We start from the raw sequence: 19,948 nt of genomic DNA on the forward strand, positions 1-19,948 counted from the left end.
ACCTTTACACAGTGTCATAACAATTAAGTGAAACTGACCTATCATGAGAATTTATTTAGAAATATTCAGTGCAGGGTAAGAAACACTAAATCTGGAGGCGAAAGTCTTAGATACAAATCTTAGCTCTGCCGATAAATTTCCCTATCTGTAAAGTGATATCATTCATGAAACAGATTTCAGAGCACGAAGGGAGTTTATAAACTATCTAGTCCAAATGCCTCATTTTTATACATGAAGAAACAGGGGCTCAGAGAGGCTAAGTCCTTTGTCCAAGGCCACAGGGTTAGTAGTAGAGGCAACATTCAAAAGCAGATCCTTTAGTTACTTCCTCAGCATCTTTCCTGCTCTAGGACTAGATAACCTCTAAGGTGCTTTCTAACTCTAAACCCTATGATCCTAATTTTCTTTCTGATATAATTTGACTGAGGCAGAATTTGAAAACCTTCGGCTGGGGATGGGGGTAGGGAGTAGCAGTAGGTGGCTTCTCAATTAGTCTCCAAAAAAGTTAAATGTGCAATGCCAAAGGCTCTGCTATTTTTAATTAATTTTATTTATTTATTTTCATTCCCAAAGGGGTCCCAAACAGCAAGACCTTACATTTGTGTTATATGGGAACAGGCCATTGCCTCAACACATCTTAAAGTACAAGCATGATACTTTAAAGTCTTTAATGATTAAAATGATTTTGTTTAAACTGAAAGATACAAATATATACATATCTGAAAGAAGTCCCCAGAAGTAGAAACCTAAATTCAAGAAGAAATGCATTTACTACTGTCACCACCACAGAACACCTCCCTCTGCCTATCAAAACAATAAAACAAAGCAATAGAAAAAACCAACTGCATCACTTCCTATTAAGAGGTACAGTTGTAACAGGGCTTCAGCCACAGCCTTGCTATTAAACACAACGGTGTTAGGTTTCCAATCCCGTGGATTTATATTAAAAAGAATTTTAACGGGACCATAGGTGAAGCCCAACAGGGCTCAAGGGGTTTCCACAGGCTCAGAAGGAAAACCACCATCTGGTAGGGAAGCTGCTTGTATCAGGGTTGCTTCATTAGCTCAAGCCTTAAGACTGCCACAGTCTCCAATGGGAAAACTGAAGCTCCAGTGGGTAGTAATGGGCTATGCCTGGCCCCGGAGCCTTGGGCAGTCTATTCTGTTGCCAAGCACTTTCCTCCCTTATACCAAAATAAGACTAGCTTCCAAGTTTCCAGGTCTGACAGGCTTCTTACCTGCCAAAGTCTGAGTTCAGGTTCTTGGAGGTCTGTTTTTCCAGTAAGACCTGATGACGTCCCTAACACCTAAAGCAGAGCAAGGATTTCTCTTTCTTATGCTACTCCAGGGAGCTAGTAAGGTTCTAGATAGTTATACTGGGGGAGAGGAAAAGTGAACAAAAATGAATCTTAAGCCTGTGGCAGGAAAAAAGAAAAGAACTCCAATTCAAACATCATTTTCCCTCCACCAATTCCTTAAATTTCTGTTTATCATTTAGAATGTTTGTGCTTCTGTTTGGCTTAAAGTTTCATTATCTATTAAAGATTGATTTGTTGGTATTTTTCTGCAAATGATGCCAAAAGCTCTAGCACTTATTTCAATAGCTTTTCAGGGTTTATAAAGTATTTGTCCCAGAACAACTCTGTAAGTTAGGGTAGCATTCACATTTTATAGATGAGGAAACTGAGGCACAGGAAAGATTAACAACTTACCCATAATCACACAGGGCTACAATTTAAACTCCTCTTGACTTCCTAATCTAGCACTTTTTCCTACCACTAAGCACTTTAGAAAGCATACTTTCTGCCCCTAAAGTGGTTTCCTAAGATGTACATTGGGAGGTACCCAGGGAAGTCAAAGTTAATACCATAAAACTGAAAAAAGGATGTGTGCTGTTAAAAAGAATAAATTAGGAAAAAAAAAGGATCTAACAGAGGCACATACAGAAAATTACTGTAGTGTGGTGCTGAATACTACAATCATTCATTCATTCACTGTCTATCACATGCAATACATTGATACATATTAGGGAAAATACAAAGATAACTAAAACAATGTCTTACTTGCAAGGAATTTATCATCAAGTAGTGGAGATACAGCATGTATACAAACTATTCAACTATATATTAGAATATGAAAAATAAATAGGATGCACACATAGTGTTATAAGACCAGATGAAGGAAGGTTCACCATTGACGGAAACGATCAGAAAAAGCAGCATGGGTAAATAGAAACAACAGAAGGCTAGAAGTGTACTGACCTAGATTCTTGTACTGGGCTGTTATTATGGTAACTATTCACTTATTCTGTGACTTTGGGCAAAACATATTTTCTCTCTCAGTTTCCTCATCTGAAAAATGAGGGGACTATTCTAAAAGTTCTCTAATTGTGTCTAGTCCTAAAATCAATGAGTTCTATAAAGCTTCAAAGAAAGGGTGGCATTTAAGGTCTGCTTAAAAGGGTAATAATGATATCAACTATCAACAAACAAAGTTTTGGTTTCACAAATGTAATTCAATGCAATTCAGAAAAGCTTTTTTTTTTTTAAATTATGCCTATATTTCCTGGGAGTTAATTTGCATAGGAGAGAATAAAACTCCTTAAGCATAATGGAACATTTCACCTTTTCAGCAGTCAGATTTTTATTTTTTAGCAAATACTGTAAGAGCTAGACTAATTCCTCTAGAAAGAAATATATAAAAATATATATTCATTAGGTAAGAACTATAACACTGCTGTCTCCAATAGTTTGTGCCAAGTTAGGTAAATGGACACTCCAAAGGAAAACCAAATAGGAATCAAAACGCTTCACAGCGCAGACTGATGTGACAGACCACCACTTTAACTTAACACAAACAAGATGTACAGGAGTTTTTCAGGATTAGAAAACTGGAGTTCTTGCATAATCAAGAGTGAGAATGACAGTTATAGAATATGACTTGGGATATTTATTTAGTACCATTCCATTTAGGCCTTCTTGAATGCTTTTGAGTTTTCAGAGCCAAAAAGCTAAATTGACGGTTTCCACTTGTCACTGAGCACAGATTTATGGGAAATACCTTCTAAGGAACATTAAGGCAAAAAAAAAAATCAGTAGAGAGCTTGTTTTTCACAAATTACAGAATAGTTACAGCTAATACATAACTTAACTACCCAAAGTCAAGATCAGTCTAGTTAATCAACACTGCTCTTAAGGAAAACAACCAGGCCCTTGAGAGTAAAGTTAGAGAGATAGAGAGCTGGAAGGGGCCTTAGAAATCATTTAATCCAACTCATTCATTTTACAAAGTAAGAGAATTCATTCATTCAACATTTATTAAGTGTCACAGGATACAGTGTTAGGTCTTGGGGAAGAGAAAATGTTTACATGGGGAGATTCTTGGGAGCTCGGAGGGGGCTTTCCTTAGAAAGCTGAAACGGTAGGAGAAAATGAGATAACTGGTTAACTACACTGAATATTAACTCAACTAAATGCTTTAGAGAACTAATCAATCAACCAACAAACATCTAACAAATATATGACAGTGTTAGGCACTGGGGATGCAAAATTAAAAATCAAACAGTCCTTTGCCGTTAAGAAATTCACTTTACAATGGGGAAGATAAGATGTATGTGTATACACACACACACACACACACAGAGCCTGTAAAAATAGATGCAAGGTAATTTCAAGAGAAGGAGAGGAGCTAGGAGCTACAGTGATTAAGAGAAGACTCATGTAAACACAGAATTTGAGATGAGCTTTAAACAAAAGCAAGCAATCATTCTAAGAAGTGGAGAAGAGGGAGGAGAGCATTTCAGGCATGGAACAGTCAGTACAAAGGTTTGGTAATGAGAACTGGAGACTTCAGTAAAAGTAACAGCCAAAAGGACAATTTAGTTAAACTAGAGCGTGGGATGGAGAGTAATGAATAATAAGACTAAAAAGGCAGATTACAACCAGTTTGAGAAGGGCTTAAAAAGTTACAGAGGGCAAGAAGACTAACCCAGCTCTGCTCCACCCAGCACCAGCCAGTACAGGAATGTTCCTCTAAGGGTCCTGCATTGAAGGGTGAGCTGCTGATCACTGACAGGACCTTCCTGATTCCACAGGTCATGAGGATTGAGTGTGTTCTCTGTTCATTTGAGAAGCTGCCTCACTAGGTACCTAAGGTCAGGTGCTGGACTTGGAGTCAGGAAGACCTGGTTTCAAATCCTGCCTCAGATACCATCTGTGTAACTCTAGGTGGTGGCTTTGAGTCTGCTCTATTTGCTTGACCAACACATGATTTCTTTGGGAAAAGGAAACCTGATGACTGAGAGGTCGACATGAATATTTGTCAATCATCACTTACTCAGGCTACTCAAATGAAGAGTATGAAGTTGTAACTGAAGATGGCTATGTCCTGGGACTCAACAGAATTCCTTATGAGAAAAATAGTTCAAGGAAAAGTCCACAATCAGTTGCATATTTTAAGCATGGTCTGCTCACTTCTGCCACTAACTGAATTTTAAACCTGCTCCACAACAGCTTGGTCTTCATGCTGACTGATGCAGCTTATGATGTGAGGATCAGGAAGAGCCGGGGGAATGCCTGGTCCAAGAAAAAATGTTCACTTTTCCTCAGATTCATCACAATTTGGGGCTTTCATGATGAAATGGCTAAATATGACCCTCCTGCCACAATTAACTTTATTTTGGAGACAACTAGCGAGGAGCAACTGTACTGTGTGGGCCATGTCCAAGGTTCTACTCTAGCTTTCTCACTATTTTTTACTGAATAAGCTCTGACTCAGAAGATCAAAGTCCTTTCTGTTCTGTCTTCTATCACCACCGTGAAGGACACTAAAAGCCCCTTAAATAAACTCTAGGTGTTTCCTAAGAAAATGTTCAAGATTTTATTTGGTGACCAAGTATTCTATTCAAATATTTATTTGGAGAAATTCACTGCTACCCAAATCTGTGGCCACAAGGACCTTGGCAAATACAACCAAAAGAAAGAGTCGCTTGGACATACACTTTTTCCATAACCTATCAGGGACATCAATGTGGAATGCTTCACTGGAGGCAGGCTATGAAAATTGGGCAGTTCCTAGCTTATGACTAGGGAAGCCCAGTCCAGAATATGAAACACTTTAATCACATATAGGGTTTAGGCTCTAGACTGGAATGAGTAATTGGCCCATCCCACATGATATCCTAGTGTGTGCCCCTAAATGTTTCTCTACAAAAGCTTCCTGAGCTAAAAATAGAGAAATGAAGAGCAGAGTACTAGAATGGGATTAATCCAGGATTTGGGGGTCTGACTTATCTTGTGTTTATTTTACATATACTTATATAGATAATGGTTGTCTCCCCAAGAGATAGAAAGCTCCACGAGGGTGGGGTCTGTTTTACTTTTGTCTTTGTATTCCCCAGGGCTTAACACAGTGCCTGGAACACCAGAAATACTTAATAAATGCCGGATTGATGGGGGGGGGTGGGGGTGAAGCTAGAAAGTAATGTGTATTTGTCCCTAGAGGTAAAAAGGAGCCACTGGCATTTACTACTGAGTCAGGGACTGACATGGTTTTAGACTTGTGTATTACGGAAATCATTCTAGTAGCTGTATGAAAGATGGACTGGAAAGGAGAGAACCTTTAGAAACGGAAACCAATAAAAAGAATACTGTAATAGTCTAGACAATAGGTGATAAAGGTCTTAACTAAGGTGATGGTCACATGAGTAGAATTAAAGGGTTGAACATGAAAGATCTGAAAGGTAGAAACATCTGACTACTGATTAACTATGTATAAAAAAGGATTAAATATGAGGAGTTACGGATAACTCCAAGTTTGTGAACCTACATAGCTACCTAGTGGTGCCCTTTACAGAAACAGGAAAGTTTAGAAGATGTGGTGGTCTGGGGCAAAGGGTGAAGAGTTTAGTTTCAGGGGCAGCTAGGTGGCACAGTGGATAGAGCATCAGCCCCGGAGTCTGGAGGACCTGAGTTAAAATGTGGCCTCAGACACATAATACTCACTAGCTGTGTGACTCTGGGCAGGTCACTTAAACCCAACTAACTCACCAAACAAAAAAAAAAAAAGAGTTTGGTTTCAGAATTGTTTAGTTTGAGATGCTTTTGGGATATCCTATTGAAAAAACTCCAAAGGCCAGTGGATGACATGCGAATAGAGGTGAGGAGAGAGACTAAGGTTGTAAATACACATCTAGGAACAAAATGCATAGAAATTATAATTACACCTGTAGCAGTTGATAAGGTTACTAAGAGAGAATGTAGAAAGAAAAAGCCTAGGAAATCACCTGGAAATATACCTAAAGTTAAAGGCATGCTAGTTAATGAGAAGAGAAGGAGAATGAGGAGTAGTCAGCCAGGTCAGACAGCCAAAAGAAAAGAGTGTCATGAAAACCCATAGAGAAAAGAATATTCAGAAGAGCAGGATGGTAAAGAGATGTCAGATGCTACAAAGAAGTCAAGAAGGATGAGGATGAGGAAAAAAGTCATCAGAATTACCAATTAAGAGATCACTGATTTTCCCAATGTAAAAAATATGAACAGTTTTAAAAGAATTACAATTGCATGAAATAATGTTCAAATCAATAATAAAAAAAGAAATACAAACAACTCTGAGATTTCACCTGACACCCAACAAATTGGCAAAGATAACAAATGACTGGGGCAGCTAGGTGGCGCAGTAGATAGAGCACCAGCCCTGAAGTCAGGAGAACCTGAGTTCAAATCCAGCCTCCACACTTACTAGCTGTGTGATCCTGGTCAAGTCACTTAACCCTAACTGCCTCACAAAATTAAAAAAAAAAACCGACAAATGATGAGAATATTCGATGTTGGAGTGGTTGTGGAAAGATAGGCACACTGGTGCATTGTTGGTGAAGCTGTGAATTGGTTTAACTACTATGGAAAAATTTGGAATTATATCAGGAACCTGATTTAAATGACCTTTGACCCAGAGACCCAACTGCTAGATATATACATCAAGGAGGTAACAACAAAAACAAAGGCCCCATTACAACGAAATATTTATGGAAGCATTTGTTGTAGCAGCAAAGAACTTGAAACAAATTAGATTCCCATCAACTAGGGAAAGACTAAACAAACTGTGGTACATGTACGTGATGGAATATTACTGTGTTGTTTAAAAAAATTAATATGATGAATGCAGAGAAACCTGGCAAGACTTAACATGAACTGGTTCAAAGTGAAGTAAGCAAAATAAGGAAAACAATATATCCAATAACTACAATAATGCAAAAAAGAACAAAACAATCAAAACTAAATTCTGTGAAGTTATAATGATCAAGTTTGGCCCCAAAGAAAAGATAAGAAAATGGGATGTTACCTTCCACTCTTTTTCTTTTCAGAACTAAGAGGGGGCAGGAGTGGAGAATAATCATTGGTGTGGAAAACTATATCGTATCAGGTTTTGGGTATGTCGATTAATTTTTTTTTACAATATAAATGTTAATTTATGCTAAATCTCTATAAACCACAAGCATAAAAGGGCTATCTTTAAAATATTGTAAAAGTGTACTATTTAAAACCAAAGCCTAACATTATTCATAATAGAAAAACAGCAAAAGCTTTCCCAATAAACATAATAAAGTAAGGAGATCTCCATTCCGTACTCTGACCAGACCCTTCTAGAAATGCTAGCAGTAACAGTGAAACCAAAGGAAGAAATTGAAGGATTAACGAAGGCAAGGAGGAGACACTATTGACTCTATTTTGTGATAATATGATGGACTATTTTAAACAATCCCAGAGAATCAGCAAAGAAACTGGGACAATTAATAGCTTTAGTAATAAAGTAGCAGGATATAAAAATAAATTCTCAAAAACCAGCAGTATTTCTAAATAGCAAAAACAAAATCCAGGAAGAAATGTGATAAAGGGACATACTATTCAAAATAAATGCATAAAATATGTCAGCATCAATCCACCAAGGCATACATACTTAAGACTTGTAGAGATGCAATTACAAAACATTCTTTAAAGAAATACATTTAATTGGAGGTATAGTCATTGCTTATGATTTTTACAAATATAATATGATGATGATACTACCAAAATTAATTTATAGATTTAAAGCTACACTAATAAAACTACTAAAGGGATTGCTTATGAAAGCTAGGCAAAAATAATAAAATTCAGCTGGAAGTTAAATAATCAAGTTAATTAAAAAAAAGTAGAGAGTAAAGGGAAATAACTTCCAAACCTCAAACTCTACTCTAAATTAGTAATCATCAAAGCAATTTGGAAGTGGTTAAAATAGAAAAGTAGATCACTAGACAAGACAAGAAAAAGAAGAATCAGGAACAATTGAACTTAATTGCTAAGTCAGTATTAAATAAAACTAGAGAACGTAAATTATTGGGAATAAAATCCCTATTTGATAAGAACTACCAGAAAAACTGGAGAGCTTTTGATTGGAATTAGCTTAGACCAATAAATATCTTACACAATATACTACAATAAGATCATAATGGATATGAGACCTGAATATTAATGTTCTATGTCGATTAATTTTGCTGAAGTAATTTCCTTTTCCTTATTTTCTATTAGAAGAGATAGCGGGGGCAGCTAAGCGGTACAGTAGATAGAGCACTGGCCCTGGAGTCAGGAGACCTGAGTTCAAATCCAGCCTCAGACACATAACACTTACTAGCTGTGTGACCCTGGGCAAGTCACTTAACCCCATTGCCTAGCCAAAAAAAAAGGGGGGGGGGAAATAGCTCTGGGAGGAATGGAAGGTAGGGGGGGTATAGTAGGAAATACAAGTTATTTAGAAACAAAAAAATCAATAATTTTTTTTATTTTTTTAAAGAGATTGGCAACTTGGAGGGAGTAGTTTCAGTTAATGATAAAGTCATAAGACAGACTACAAAGGGCTGAAAAGTGAAAGAGAAAAAAAGAAATGGAGGCAAGGAGAACTGACAGCTTTTTCTGAAAGTTTGGTTGTAAAAAGTAAGAGTGGTATAGGACAATAGTTTGAAGAGATGGTAGAGTCAAGTAAGATTTTAAGGATCAGAAATGTTGGTAGGCAGCTGGGAAGGAATCAATATTCAGAGGAATACTGAAAACTGGAGAGAATTTTTAAAAAATGCTTCGTAAGGTCCAAAAAACAACACTATTAAGGTAGCATAATCTTTTTTTAAAAAAAATGCGTAGAAACTGGAAGAAAAAAAAAAGAGGAGAAGGGAACACATTCTAGGCATTGAAATTATCTAAGTACAGACATGAGGGTAGGAATGCACAGCACAATGGTGGTTTTATTTGCTTGTTTGTTTGGTGGGGTTTGTAAAGTTGATTTTGGGAGGGAAGGAGCAGTGAGTGTTCATTTAGCTACAAGGAAAAGGAATAATGTGACACATGGCTGGAAAAGCAGGGTTGTATCAGAGACCCTTGAATTCCAAGGAAAGGAATGTGAACATTACTTAGTAGGTAATAAAGTCCCACTAAAGATTTTTAGTAAAGAAGTAGCATGGTAACTTTGCCATATTAGAAAAAAAATTTTCTTAATGTATGAAGAACATTTTGGGCAGGGAAACAGTAGAGGAATATGGAAGCTACTATAATATCTGGGGCTTGGGGGGGGAATAATGAGTGCTTCTGTTTGGATAGCGGCTCTGGGAACAGAAAAGTACTGATGAGACATACCATGGAGATAGAATTAATAGAATTTGGTAACTGACAGTATTGGAGAGGTGAGGGAAAAGGCAGAATCAAAGCTAAGACCTAAATTAGAATGCAATAACTGATAATCATCACATAAGGTAGTAACTCTGAAACAAAAGAGAAGCAGGAATAACTGGAATAAATACATGAGGAAATTCCAATCCCAATATTCCACAACTAGGTAGCTAAATTTCTATAGCCAAGTCATGTAACTCATACTATAAAATGGAGATACTATACTTATCCTACCTATCTTCACAAGGGTTTCTGGAAAGATCCGACAAAATAAACTTTGTTAAAAAAAAAAAGCTTTTAAAAATATAAAGTACAAATTTAAGGTGCAAGTACTGTTACTGAAATAGTAAAATGGAAGTTTCTCTATGCAAAAAAATGACAGTGCTGCAGCTGTAATTATGTTATCATCACTATAAAAGTGAACTCTTGTTACCCTGGGTATATTCTTTACAACTAGCAAAATAAGCTCCCCTGCTGTACAAGACAAGTTTATGTATCTATGTGTATGAGCAGGGGAGGGAAAAGGTGTGACAAAGGTAGGGGGGTAGGGGGGAATGAGAGGTTTAGAAATTAAAAGGTAAAAGAAATGAATAAATGCAAAGCATTTATTAAGCACTTGTTGTTGTTTAGTCATTATCATTCATATCTGACTCTTCGTGACCCCTTTTGGAGTTTTCTTGGCAAAGATACTAGAGTAGTTTGCCATTTCCTTTTCCAGCTCATTTTACAGATGAGGAAACTGAGGCTAACAGGGTTAAGTGACTTGCCCAGGGTCATACAGCTAGTAAATGCCTGAAGCCACATTTGAACTCAGGTCTTCCTAACTCCAGGACAGCACTCTACGCAATGCTTCACCTATAACTGCCCTTATTAAATGCTTACTTACTATGTGGCAAACAACTAAATTTGGAACTTAAGCTGATGGGTCTGCATCTGAAATGCCAAGATAAAAACAGATTGAGTTGATATCAGAGAGAAAGCCATGCTGAGCTATTTTTATCCAAGAAAGGTGGGGAGGAGATAGGAACCATGAATTAAACTGGTATCATATTATTTTCATTACTTAGTCTACATCACAATGTTAAGAAAATTTCTATGTCTATTCAAATACTCTTACAATAGGAGAGAAAGCTGACTGGGACCAGACTTCACTAATTTCAACAAAGAAAAAGATGCTGCAAGATACTGATTCCATTTAGAGTCAGAAGATAGCTAGGTCACAATTCACAACAAAATTCAGCTTTGGCAGGAATTCTGTCTTATTTATGCCTTGCCATCTAAGCACATGCTCTGCACACAGGAAATGCTTCACAAATAGCTGTTGAAGTGACTCTTCTAGACTGTTATAAGCCCAAATACCTAACCATTACTCTTCCACATGTCTAATGGAAAAATGACATTATTTTTAAGAGGGTAAATAAGAAGAGAATCCCATAACAATGAAATTTCATTGAATGTCTAAAGCCTAGCAAACCTTTTTTTAAGGCAACGGTGTTAAGTGACTTGCCCAGGGTCACACAATTAGTAAGTGTCAAGTGTTTGGTCTAAGGCCGGATTTCAACTCATGTCCTCCTGACTTCAGGGCTGGTGCTCTATCCACTGCCCCACCTAGCTGCCTCCAAACTTTCCTTTTAAATCCTTAAAAGATACATATATTCTCACATACAGCACAGTGCTTACATTTAAAAAAAATTAAAGCAGGTGGTGGGGAGGGGTCAACTATGGACATATCGTGATAAAAAATTAAACTTTTCTAACAGGGAACGCACAAAGATAATCAGAAAAAAAATTTTCTGTCACTTTGAAAACAAGAATATTATTGCCTAACTAGGACGATTTATTTGATCAATTTAATCATCTAAACTTAAATTATCCATAAACACACAGTTGTATTATAATCCACCCAAATGCCTTAGAGGTCCAAGCCAACAAAAACTAGCAATTAGTAAAAGAAATGAACCATTCTTGCAATTTTAAAGGGTAAATTCACCAGTAAAATGAAGTTTATAATACTCTAATTTTTATTTTATTGAGCCTAGGTGTAAGGGTTAATTTTTTTAAACGACTATACTAGATAATTTCTTATGGTTTTATATATACTTGCCACCCCAGATAGGATCCAACAAGCCTCAGAATTATAGAAATTTAGGAAGATTGCATAGGATAGATTCCTGCATAGGAAAGAAAGTCTTCCAAGTCTCAAATTAGGAAACTACCTTTTCAACAGCCCACACAGCCAAGTGGAAAGTTTATTTATCTGCAATAAGAAAACCTGTACTTAATTCTGCATCTGTCTCATTTATTAGCTATGTGGTCCTGAGCAATTCATTTACTAAATTAAGTACCAAAATAGACTGAGCACCTACTATGTCCCAGGCACTGTACTAGATCCTGAGGACAGCAGGGCAAAAGAATGACAGTTTTACTTTCAAGGAACTTATCTTCCTGAGCCTGACTTTCCTGACCCATAAGATGTAGGTGGTCTTGCTTCTACTTCTAAAACCATTATCGGCTTATCATGAGGGAATTGGTTGGTAAACCTTATATTACTACATAAATCAGAGCAATTATTTGGAGCACACCAAAGAACTTAGGTATCTGTGCTTTATCCAAACATAGACAAAGGAACTCCTAATGGCTGGAACACATCTTTTCTCCCAACTTTTCCTCTTCCCCAGCCCCCAAAGACAATACTCTGCCCGCAAAATCCAGTTAATAAATGTTCATTAAATAGATACTGAACAAACTGTTATCTAGGCCACTTGTTCCCTTTCTCTGCCTGAGTAAAGTGAGCCCTTTGGGGACTACTCCACAGAGAGTCTGAAAGTGAGATACAAGGAAAGCACTGGATTTGGGGCCAAAAGATCGTGGCTTGAAATCTCTGTTCCTTACTAAAGGTGTGATCTTGAGCAAGTAACAAAAAACTCTGAGCCTTAGCTTCCTCATTTACAAAATGAGGAAGACTGGCTGATCCCTAAGGTCATTTTCTAGCTCTAAATCTTCTAAGTCTCTGAATTTACAGAATCATGAAGCTTAGTAAACAACATTTTACATAAAACAGATGAAAATTCTCAAGAAATATTCCATAGACGTGAAGGTGATATAAATGTATTTTTTTAATTCCCATACTGACTTCCTAAAATACACTCTTATGTCAGTATACATAAATATCCACTGTCTTCCCAGTAAATTAAAGAAAAAAGAATACCTTGAAAATCCTCAGAATTAGGCAGCTTTACACCGCATACAAAATAATCCTTTTGCTCATTCTGTGAATTTAACCAAAGACACAAAATCAGTTCCTTAACAAGTTAAGAAAATTCTAAATAAAATCTCAGAGGTTTCAGCAGCCAGCATTGATTTAAGCATTCTTTTCAAGATTTCAAAATGTTACCAGGTTAAAAGCCATAAGAAATTTTCATCCCAAAATATCTTTTGAAAAGTTCCTATATACAGGATGACAAATACAAAATGAGTTTAATAAATTATTATAAACTACCTCAATTACCATTAACAAATTCATTCTTTTCCATTCCCCAAATTTCAAATTTTAAATCATTTGTTAATTTAAAAATAAACAAAGGAACTTATCAGGTCTGGTAATGTTGCTGTTCAAGTAAAAATTCCTGACAGTCACTTCAATTCTGTTTTCTACATTAGTTCAGAGAATATAGATTCATAATCCAAAGACCTGGGGATATAGTCAAGGTATATTTTTTAAAATAAGTCCCAAGGACAAATAAAAATAAATCATTTAATCAGTTAGATCTTAAAGGTGGACAGGAACATATAAGGAGTTTGTTGTAACAATTCATTTGACTACTTGTGACAAATAATTCGGAATTATTAATAAATCAAACCGTAGAAACACAGATGAGCTAAAAACTCAATCCAATATGTTCCTGAATTTAGGCTCTTTGAGTTGAGCCTCAGTTCCTATGTCTTTAAAATTAGGGGGCTGGATTAGATCTGTAAGATCCCTACTAGTTCTAAACCCTAAGATTCTATGCTAATTAACAACCTAAGATAAGAACATCCTCTGGTTTAGAGAGAGGCCGTTTCAAAATGGAATGTAATTGGTGTATAGGGAAAATCATTTTTAGACAGTATAACTTACCAAATCAATGGGGTAAATATAGGAAAGCTCAGACAACAATTGCCTGCATCGAATTGTCAACTGTGCATTAGTCTTCAAAAATAGTTCTCTAAGGAAGGAAAAAAATTATTTATAAAAGGTAAATTTGCCCATAACAAAAAGCCATTTTTCTGTATAGCATCCTCAGCTATGTGACTAGCTGTCTCAAGCCAAGCTCCCAAGCATAGAAAGAGTTGCATCTCTACCTGCTGAAATTCTTCAGGATTTGCATTATTTTTTTCTTTAAATCTTATCTCCTCATAAGATTACAAACAATCATGGAAAGACCAACAAAACTAACTACTACAGTGATTTCAATCAAATATGTACTATATGCTGGTGATAAGTGTTGGGGACATAAAGAAAACGCAAAAACAGTACTTGCCCACAGAGTTTACATTCTAACAGAGACGACATGTATATAACTAGGTTACGCAAGATATATACAAAGTGGAAAGTAACCTTTTAGGGGAAGGCATCCCACAGAGAGAGGAAGGCAAGAGGATGGAGAAAGATATCCCACTGCTAGCAGCATCCCACAGAAAGAAGGTGGCTTTGAAATTGAGTCCTCAAAGAAGCTAAAAGAAGATAGGGATTTTAAGAGATGGCAGTGCAGTGAAAGATCACTGGAGTCATAAGGATAAGTCTTAGAGCATCATGTGTGAGGAACAGCAAGTGTGCCAAACTGGGGAGGAAAGTTCATGGAGGGAAGTGAAATAATAATCTAACTGGAAAGAGAGGAAGGGTCCTGGTTGTGAAGAGTTTTAAATGACAAATAAAAGGGTGTATATTTGATCTGGGAGGCAATGGTTCTTGGAGTTTGCTGAAAATGGGAATGACATAATTAGGAAGATCCTTTTGGTAAATGTGAAGGATGGATTGGAATGGGGAGAAACGAGGTAAAGTGACTAATTAGGAGGCTATTGTAGTAGTCCAAGAAAGGTAATATATGCATCAACTAGGGTAGAGTTTTTGTTAGTAGAGAGAATGACATGGATCTGAATTGTGGGGAAAGAAATGACAAGATTTGGCAATTGACTGTATATGTAGACTAAAAATGAAAATGATACTAGCACTGTGGACCTGGGGGTAAGGAAGAGGAAGTTAAGTAGGAAAGTTCAAAAGAAGAGTGGGTTTATGGGAGTTGGGTGGGGAAGACGTCTAATCTCTATAGTTCCTCTATATTCTCGTTAATAGTATCTGTTACTTAATTTTTTATAACTACAAGTCTCAGCCATCCTCTGTGGATGTAACTGAACTGACACTGTTCATGAATGTATACTCATATGTACTACCTTACTGGCAAATTGAGGCCATTTTCCCTTTAACATCACATCTGTATGAAGTCCCTTTCTAGCCCCCAAATCCTTGATCCCCAACTAAGTCAGCATTCGTGTATAGAATCCAAGGGGAAAGCCCTAACTCCTTAGAGCAAATCTTCCCTAGGTGAGCAAGCCTCAAAGCTGTTCTCTTTGGCAATCTTCAAGCTAGCCAGAAACAAAAGGAAAAAACAAAACAAAATTCCTTAAACTACTTTGATTGATTGTTCTCTGCTTACCTTTTCAATTTTAATACTTTGTCTTACATCTCTAAACAGCTGGGAAGACCACTCCCAGTTTATAAAACTGTGATAACACCCAGCGTAGTCCAAGTGAAGTAGCTTTGTTTTTTAAATAACCTCCTAATTTTTACAGATAACTAATTCTCGAATCCTAAACAAGGAGAGGGATGAGATCCCAGATCCCACTCTCAGCTCCACATTTGGTCACTGATGTTTTTGAATTCCTGGGAACTTAAAAACTGAATAACTCTAATGTGTATCAGAGATGTCAGTATGTCCCAAATGTCTTAGTGCAGTTTTAAGCTTTAATACCTTTCACTTCCCTACATAAGAAGGAAAGTCTGTGAATCATATTGAGTATGGGGAGTTGAACAACTTACAAAACCTCCCCCTTCCCCAACATTTGCTGTATTTAGTGTTAACACCTGGGTATAGTAGCACATATGCTAATTAAAGTGACAGTGGCTACCCTATTATCCCATCCCACACAAGCTGATCTGAAACATAAGGACTTTATGTTACTCAGATAGTCAACCACTGACAGTGCTAAAACAAGTGCCCTCCAACAGCAATTAGAAAAGATCTTGCCCTTTCCCTTCCTCTAATCCTTTTCCTGCACTGGCTGACAGACACCTAACTGAAGACATAAACCTGAAGGGTATATCATCTCTACTGTCTGGAGAGACAGCAGCTATAAAGCTACCTGCTATAAAGAATAGCCTATATTTACCTATCAGATTGGCCAATATGACAAAACAGGAAAATGATAAATGTTGGAGAAGATGAGGGAAAATTGGAACACTACTGTATTGTTGGTGGAGTTGTAAAATGATCTAACCATTTTGGAGAGCAATTTAGAACTATGTCCAAAGGGCTATAAAAATGTGTATACCCTTTGACCCAGCAATAGCACTTCTAAGGCTATATCCTAGAGAGATCATACAAATGCGAAAGGGACCCACATGTACAAAAATATTTATAGCAGCTGTTTTTGTGGTGGCAAAGAATTGGAAATTGAGAGGATGTCCATCAATTGGGGAATAGCTGAACAAGTCGGGGTATAAGAATGTAATGGAATACTATTGTGCTATAAGAAATGATGAGCAAGCAGACTTCAGAAAAACCTGGAAAGACTTGTATGGTCTGATGTTGAGTGAAGTGAGCAGAACCAGGAGAACATTGTACACAGTAACACCAGGTTGTGCAATGACTAATATTGATAAGACTTAACCGTTCTCAGCAATACAAGGATCTAAGACATCTCCAAAGGCCTCATGATGGAAAATGCTATTTACATCCAAAGAAAGAACTATGAAGTTTGAATGCAGATTGAAGTATACTATTTGCTATTTTTTTCCTTCTGCTGTGTTTTATTTCCTCTTTCTGGTGGCTCCTCCTATGGGTTCTAATTCTTACTTATAACATCACTAATGTGAAAATATGTTTAATAGGATCTATATGTGGACAGTATATCAGATTGTATGCCATTTTAGGGAGTGTGGTCAGGAGGGAGGGGGAGAAAAATTTATAACTTAAAAGCTTATAAATTAATTAATGAAAAAAGAAAGAAAAGAATAGCCTATACTAGTTTCATTACCACAGTCTTAAGTTTTATGCATATGGCCTATTTCTCCCCAGGAGTGGTGCTTTCTTTATTACAAAATCACTCATTTAGAAAAGCAATTGTAGCTAAATGTAGGAGGTAGTGTAAATTAGAAAATGTGTTCAATTCTTTTAGTGTGTGTGTGTGTGTGTGTGTGTGTGTGTGTGTGTGTGTGTAAGTCCCAAAATAATCCCAATGCATTTGGAAAAGGGAGTAGGGCACTTAAAGCAGCCTTTCAAAGTCAAGCAAGGGCTCTGTCTCATCTTTGTATCTCCAGCATCCAACACCAGGTCTTTCACCTAAGCAGGTGCTTAAACAATATTTGTTGAACTTAAGATAACTGAAACACAAAGATTAAAGCCTGGTTTGACAGAAGAAGAAAAATTAAGGATTTATTGCTAAATGCTATCAATCAACAAATCAGTTTCAAGTGTTTAGCCTTAAGTTTACTGTTAAGGGCCCTGCAAAAGAGACAGAAGACATTATTTTTTTTGTGCATCTAACAATCTAGATGAGGAGATAAAAATGCAGCAATGAAAAATAGTAGCAAACCTGTTAAATGCTAAACTTCAGAGGAGAGATTTCAATTTGAATCAGAATAGTCAATGTAATGGAAACATCCCTAGATTAGAGTCAGGAGAAAGCTGGCATAAAGGCAAAGCACCTAGATTCAGAATCAGGACGTAAGTTTAAATCCTGGCTCTGACACTACTTTACTTTCATTGTGAAGGAAAGGAGTTGGACTAATGATAACAAACGGGGCATATGGATACATTAGCAGACTATCTTGAGTTATCAGTCTAGGGACCTGAATTTTCATCCTGTCTCTACCACACATCTGGCTATGTGAAATTATATGTCACTTAATTTGTCAAGGTTTTGGTTTACTACTTTATGAAATGAAGGAAATGGACTGGATGATATTTAAGGTCCTTTCTAGCTCTAAAATCATGAGATTGTGTATGATACTACAGTTTCACAGAGGAGGCAAGGCTTACTTTGGACTTTGAAAGATGGGGATTTGACTAAAGGAAGACCAAGAAGAAAGGGCATTTGACAAGGGGAATAGAAAGGGACACACAATACAAGCAAAGGCATAATAAGACAGCAAGGAATATCTTTATGACACATGGCTTTATGAAAGAAACATTTAAGGAAGATAGAATGAAGAATGGATAGCCTATAGGCAGCAAAATTAGTCAGAAGGTTGCTGAAATAGTCCAGAATTTTCATGATGAGAATCTGACCTGGGACAGTGACCAGGAGATTCAGAGAACAAGTAGATCAGAGAACTATTTTGAAGGAATATAATTTGAAAGATATTGCAAAATGACATGTAGCATAGGAAAAAGGGCATTTTCAGATTCAAGTGCTAGCCCTGTCACTTACTAATTATGTGACCCTAGTTAGTCACTTCATTCTTGAGACAAAAGCAATTTCCTCATCTGTAAATTGCTTTGTAAATTATAAAATGTTATATAAATGACAAATAACTATAATAATCAAATTATATTTCATACTTTGTCATGTAATTATTACATAATTCATCATCTCATCCTACTCATCTTTTCAACAGGATTCAGATAGAAGCTGTCTGGGACAAATCACTATCCTATTCCCTTTATATTCAAGGACCTGGAGACTATTCCACAGGTGCACAAAATAACTACTTTGTGCAGCTTTTGGTGAAATCAGTTTGACTTCATCCTTGTACATAAAGTAGTTAATAAAGTGCTGTGGATTTTTTTCAACTTATGTGAACGGGAAACCATACTTACTTATATTTAGGAGCCATAGTAATTGATTCAACTCTAGGCAGAATCCTAATGGCCTTAAAATGCTTCCTTGAAAAAACACCACATTTCATATCAATTATTTTTGACATGACTGAATTGATGGCATGTTTTAAATAAAGAAGAGTTTTTCACACTGAAATTAAATTCTCTAGCATTCTCACCAGTTTCACTAGAGTCAATTTTATATTCTTTCAATATGTGAATAAGGAGAGTGCATAACTGAGTCAAAAGTTATACAAAAATCAACAAAGGTAGTATGTATAGCATGACACTTTGGGGTAGCTTGTTTAATAATTATCTAATCAATAAGTCTCTTTACACCCGTAGGAATGTTTTTCACGACCTTTTTACTCTTTAGTCAACACGCTGTTTTCATGTAAATGCTTATAGATTTTTTCCCCCATGATACAAGCAGTGAATGTGTTTTTTTTAATTTTTTTATTAATTTATTTTGATTTATCAATAATCACTTCCATACGCTTTTGAGTTTAAAATTTTTCTCCCCCTTCCTCCCCACCACCCTCCCTAAGATGGCGCGCAATGTGATACAGGTTACACATTTACATTCATATTCAACACATTTTCACATTAGTGATGTTGTAAGTGGAAATTAAAACCAATAGGAGGAACCATCAGAAAGAGGAAACAAAACTCAACAGAAGAGAAAAAAAAAAATAACAATTCAGCTTCCATAGTTCTTTCTTTGGGTATGGATAGCATTTTCCATCACAAGGCCTCTGGAGATGTCTTAGATCCTTGTAGTGCCAGGAAGGGTTAAGTTTATCAATATTAGTCATCACACAACGTGGCTGTTATTGTGTACAACGTTCTCTTGGTTCTGTTCACTTCACTCAGCATCAGACCATACAAGTCTTTTCAGGTTTTTCTGAAGCCAGCCTGTTCATCATTTCTTATAGCACAATAGTATTCCATCACATTCATATACCACAACTTGCTCAGCTATTCCCCAATTGATGGGCATCCTCTCAATTTCCAATTCTTTGCCACCACAAAAAGAGCTGCTATGAATATTTTTGTACATGTAAGTCCTTTTCCCATTTATGTGATCTCTTTGGGATATAGCCCTAGAAGTGCTATTGCTGGGTCAAAGGGTATGCACATTTTTATAGCCCTTTGGGCATAGTTCCAAATTGCTCTCCAAAA

The 19,948-nt window shown here is 36.6% G+C and overlaps 1 protein-coding gene across 2 annotated transcripts in view; it reads right to left on the minus strand.

Annotated features, from left to right (window-relative positions):
• The window catches only part of UVRAG (UV radiation resistance associated), a 463,865-nt gene that overhangs the window by 220,860 nt on the left and 223,057 nt on the right, over nt 1-19,948 (minus strand). For both annotated transcript variants that reach the window (XM_027848208.1, XM_027848210.1), the window contains 2 exons: nt 13,807-13,894; nt 12,898-12,958 (listed from right to left, as the gene is read on the minus strand). In XM_027848208.1, the coding sequence (XP_027704009.1) occupies nt 12,898-12,958; nt 13,807-13,894 (149 nt within the window). The remainder of the gene's footprint in view (nt 1-12,897; nt 12,959-13,806; nt 13,895-19,948) is intronic.

This window comes from Vombatus ursinus, unplaced genomic scaffold (assembly GCF_900497805.2).
Source record: "Vombatus ursinus unplaced genomic scaffold, bare-nosed wombat genome assembly UNPS02005659.1, whole genome shotgun sequence".
NCBI classification, from domain to species: Eukaryota; Metazoa; Chordata; class Mammalia; order Diprotodontia; family Vombatidae; genus Vombatus; species Vombatus ursinus.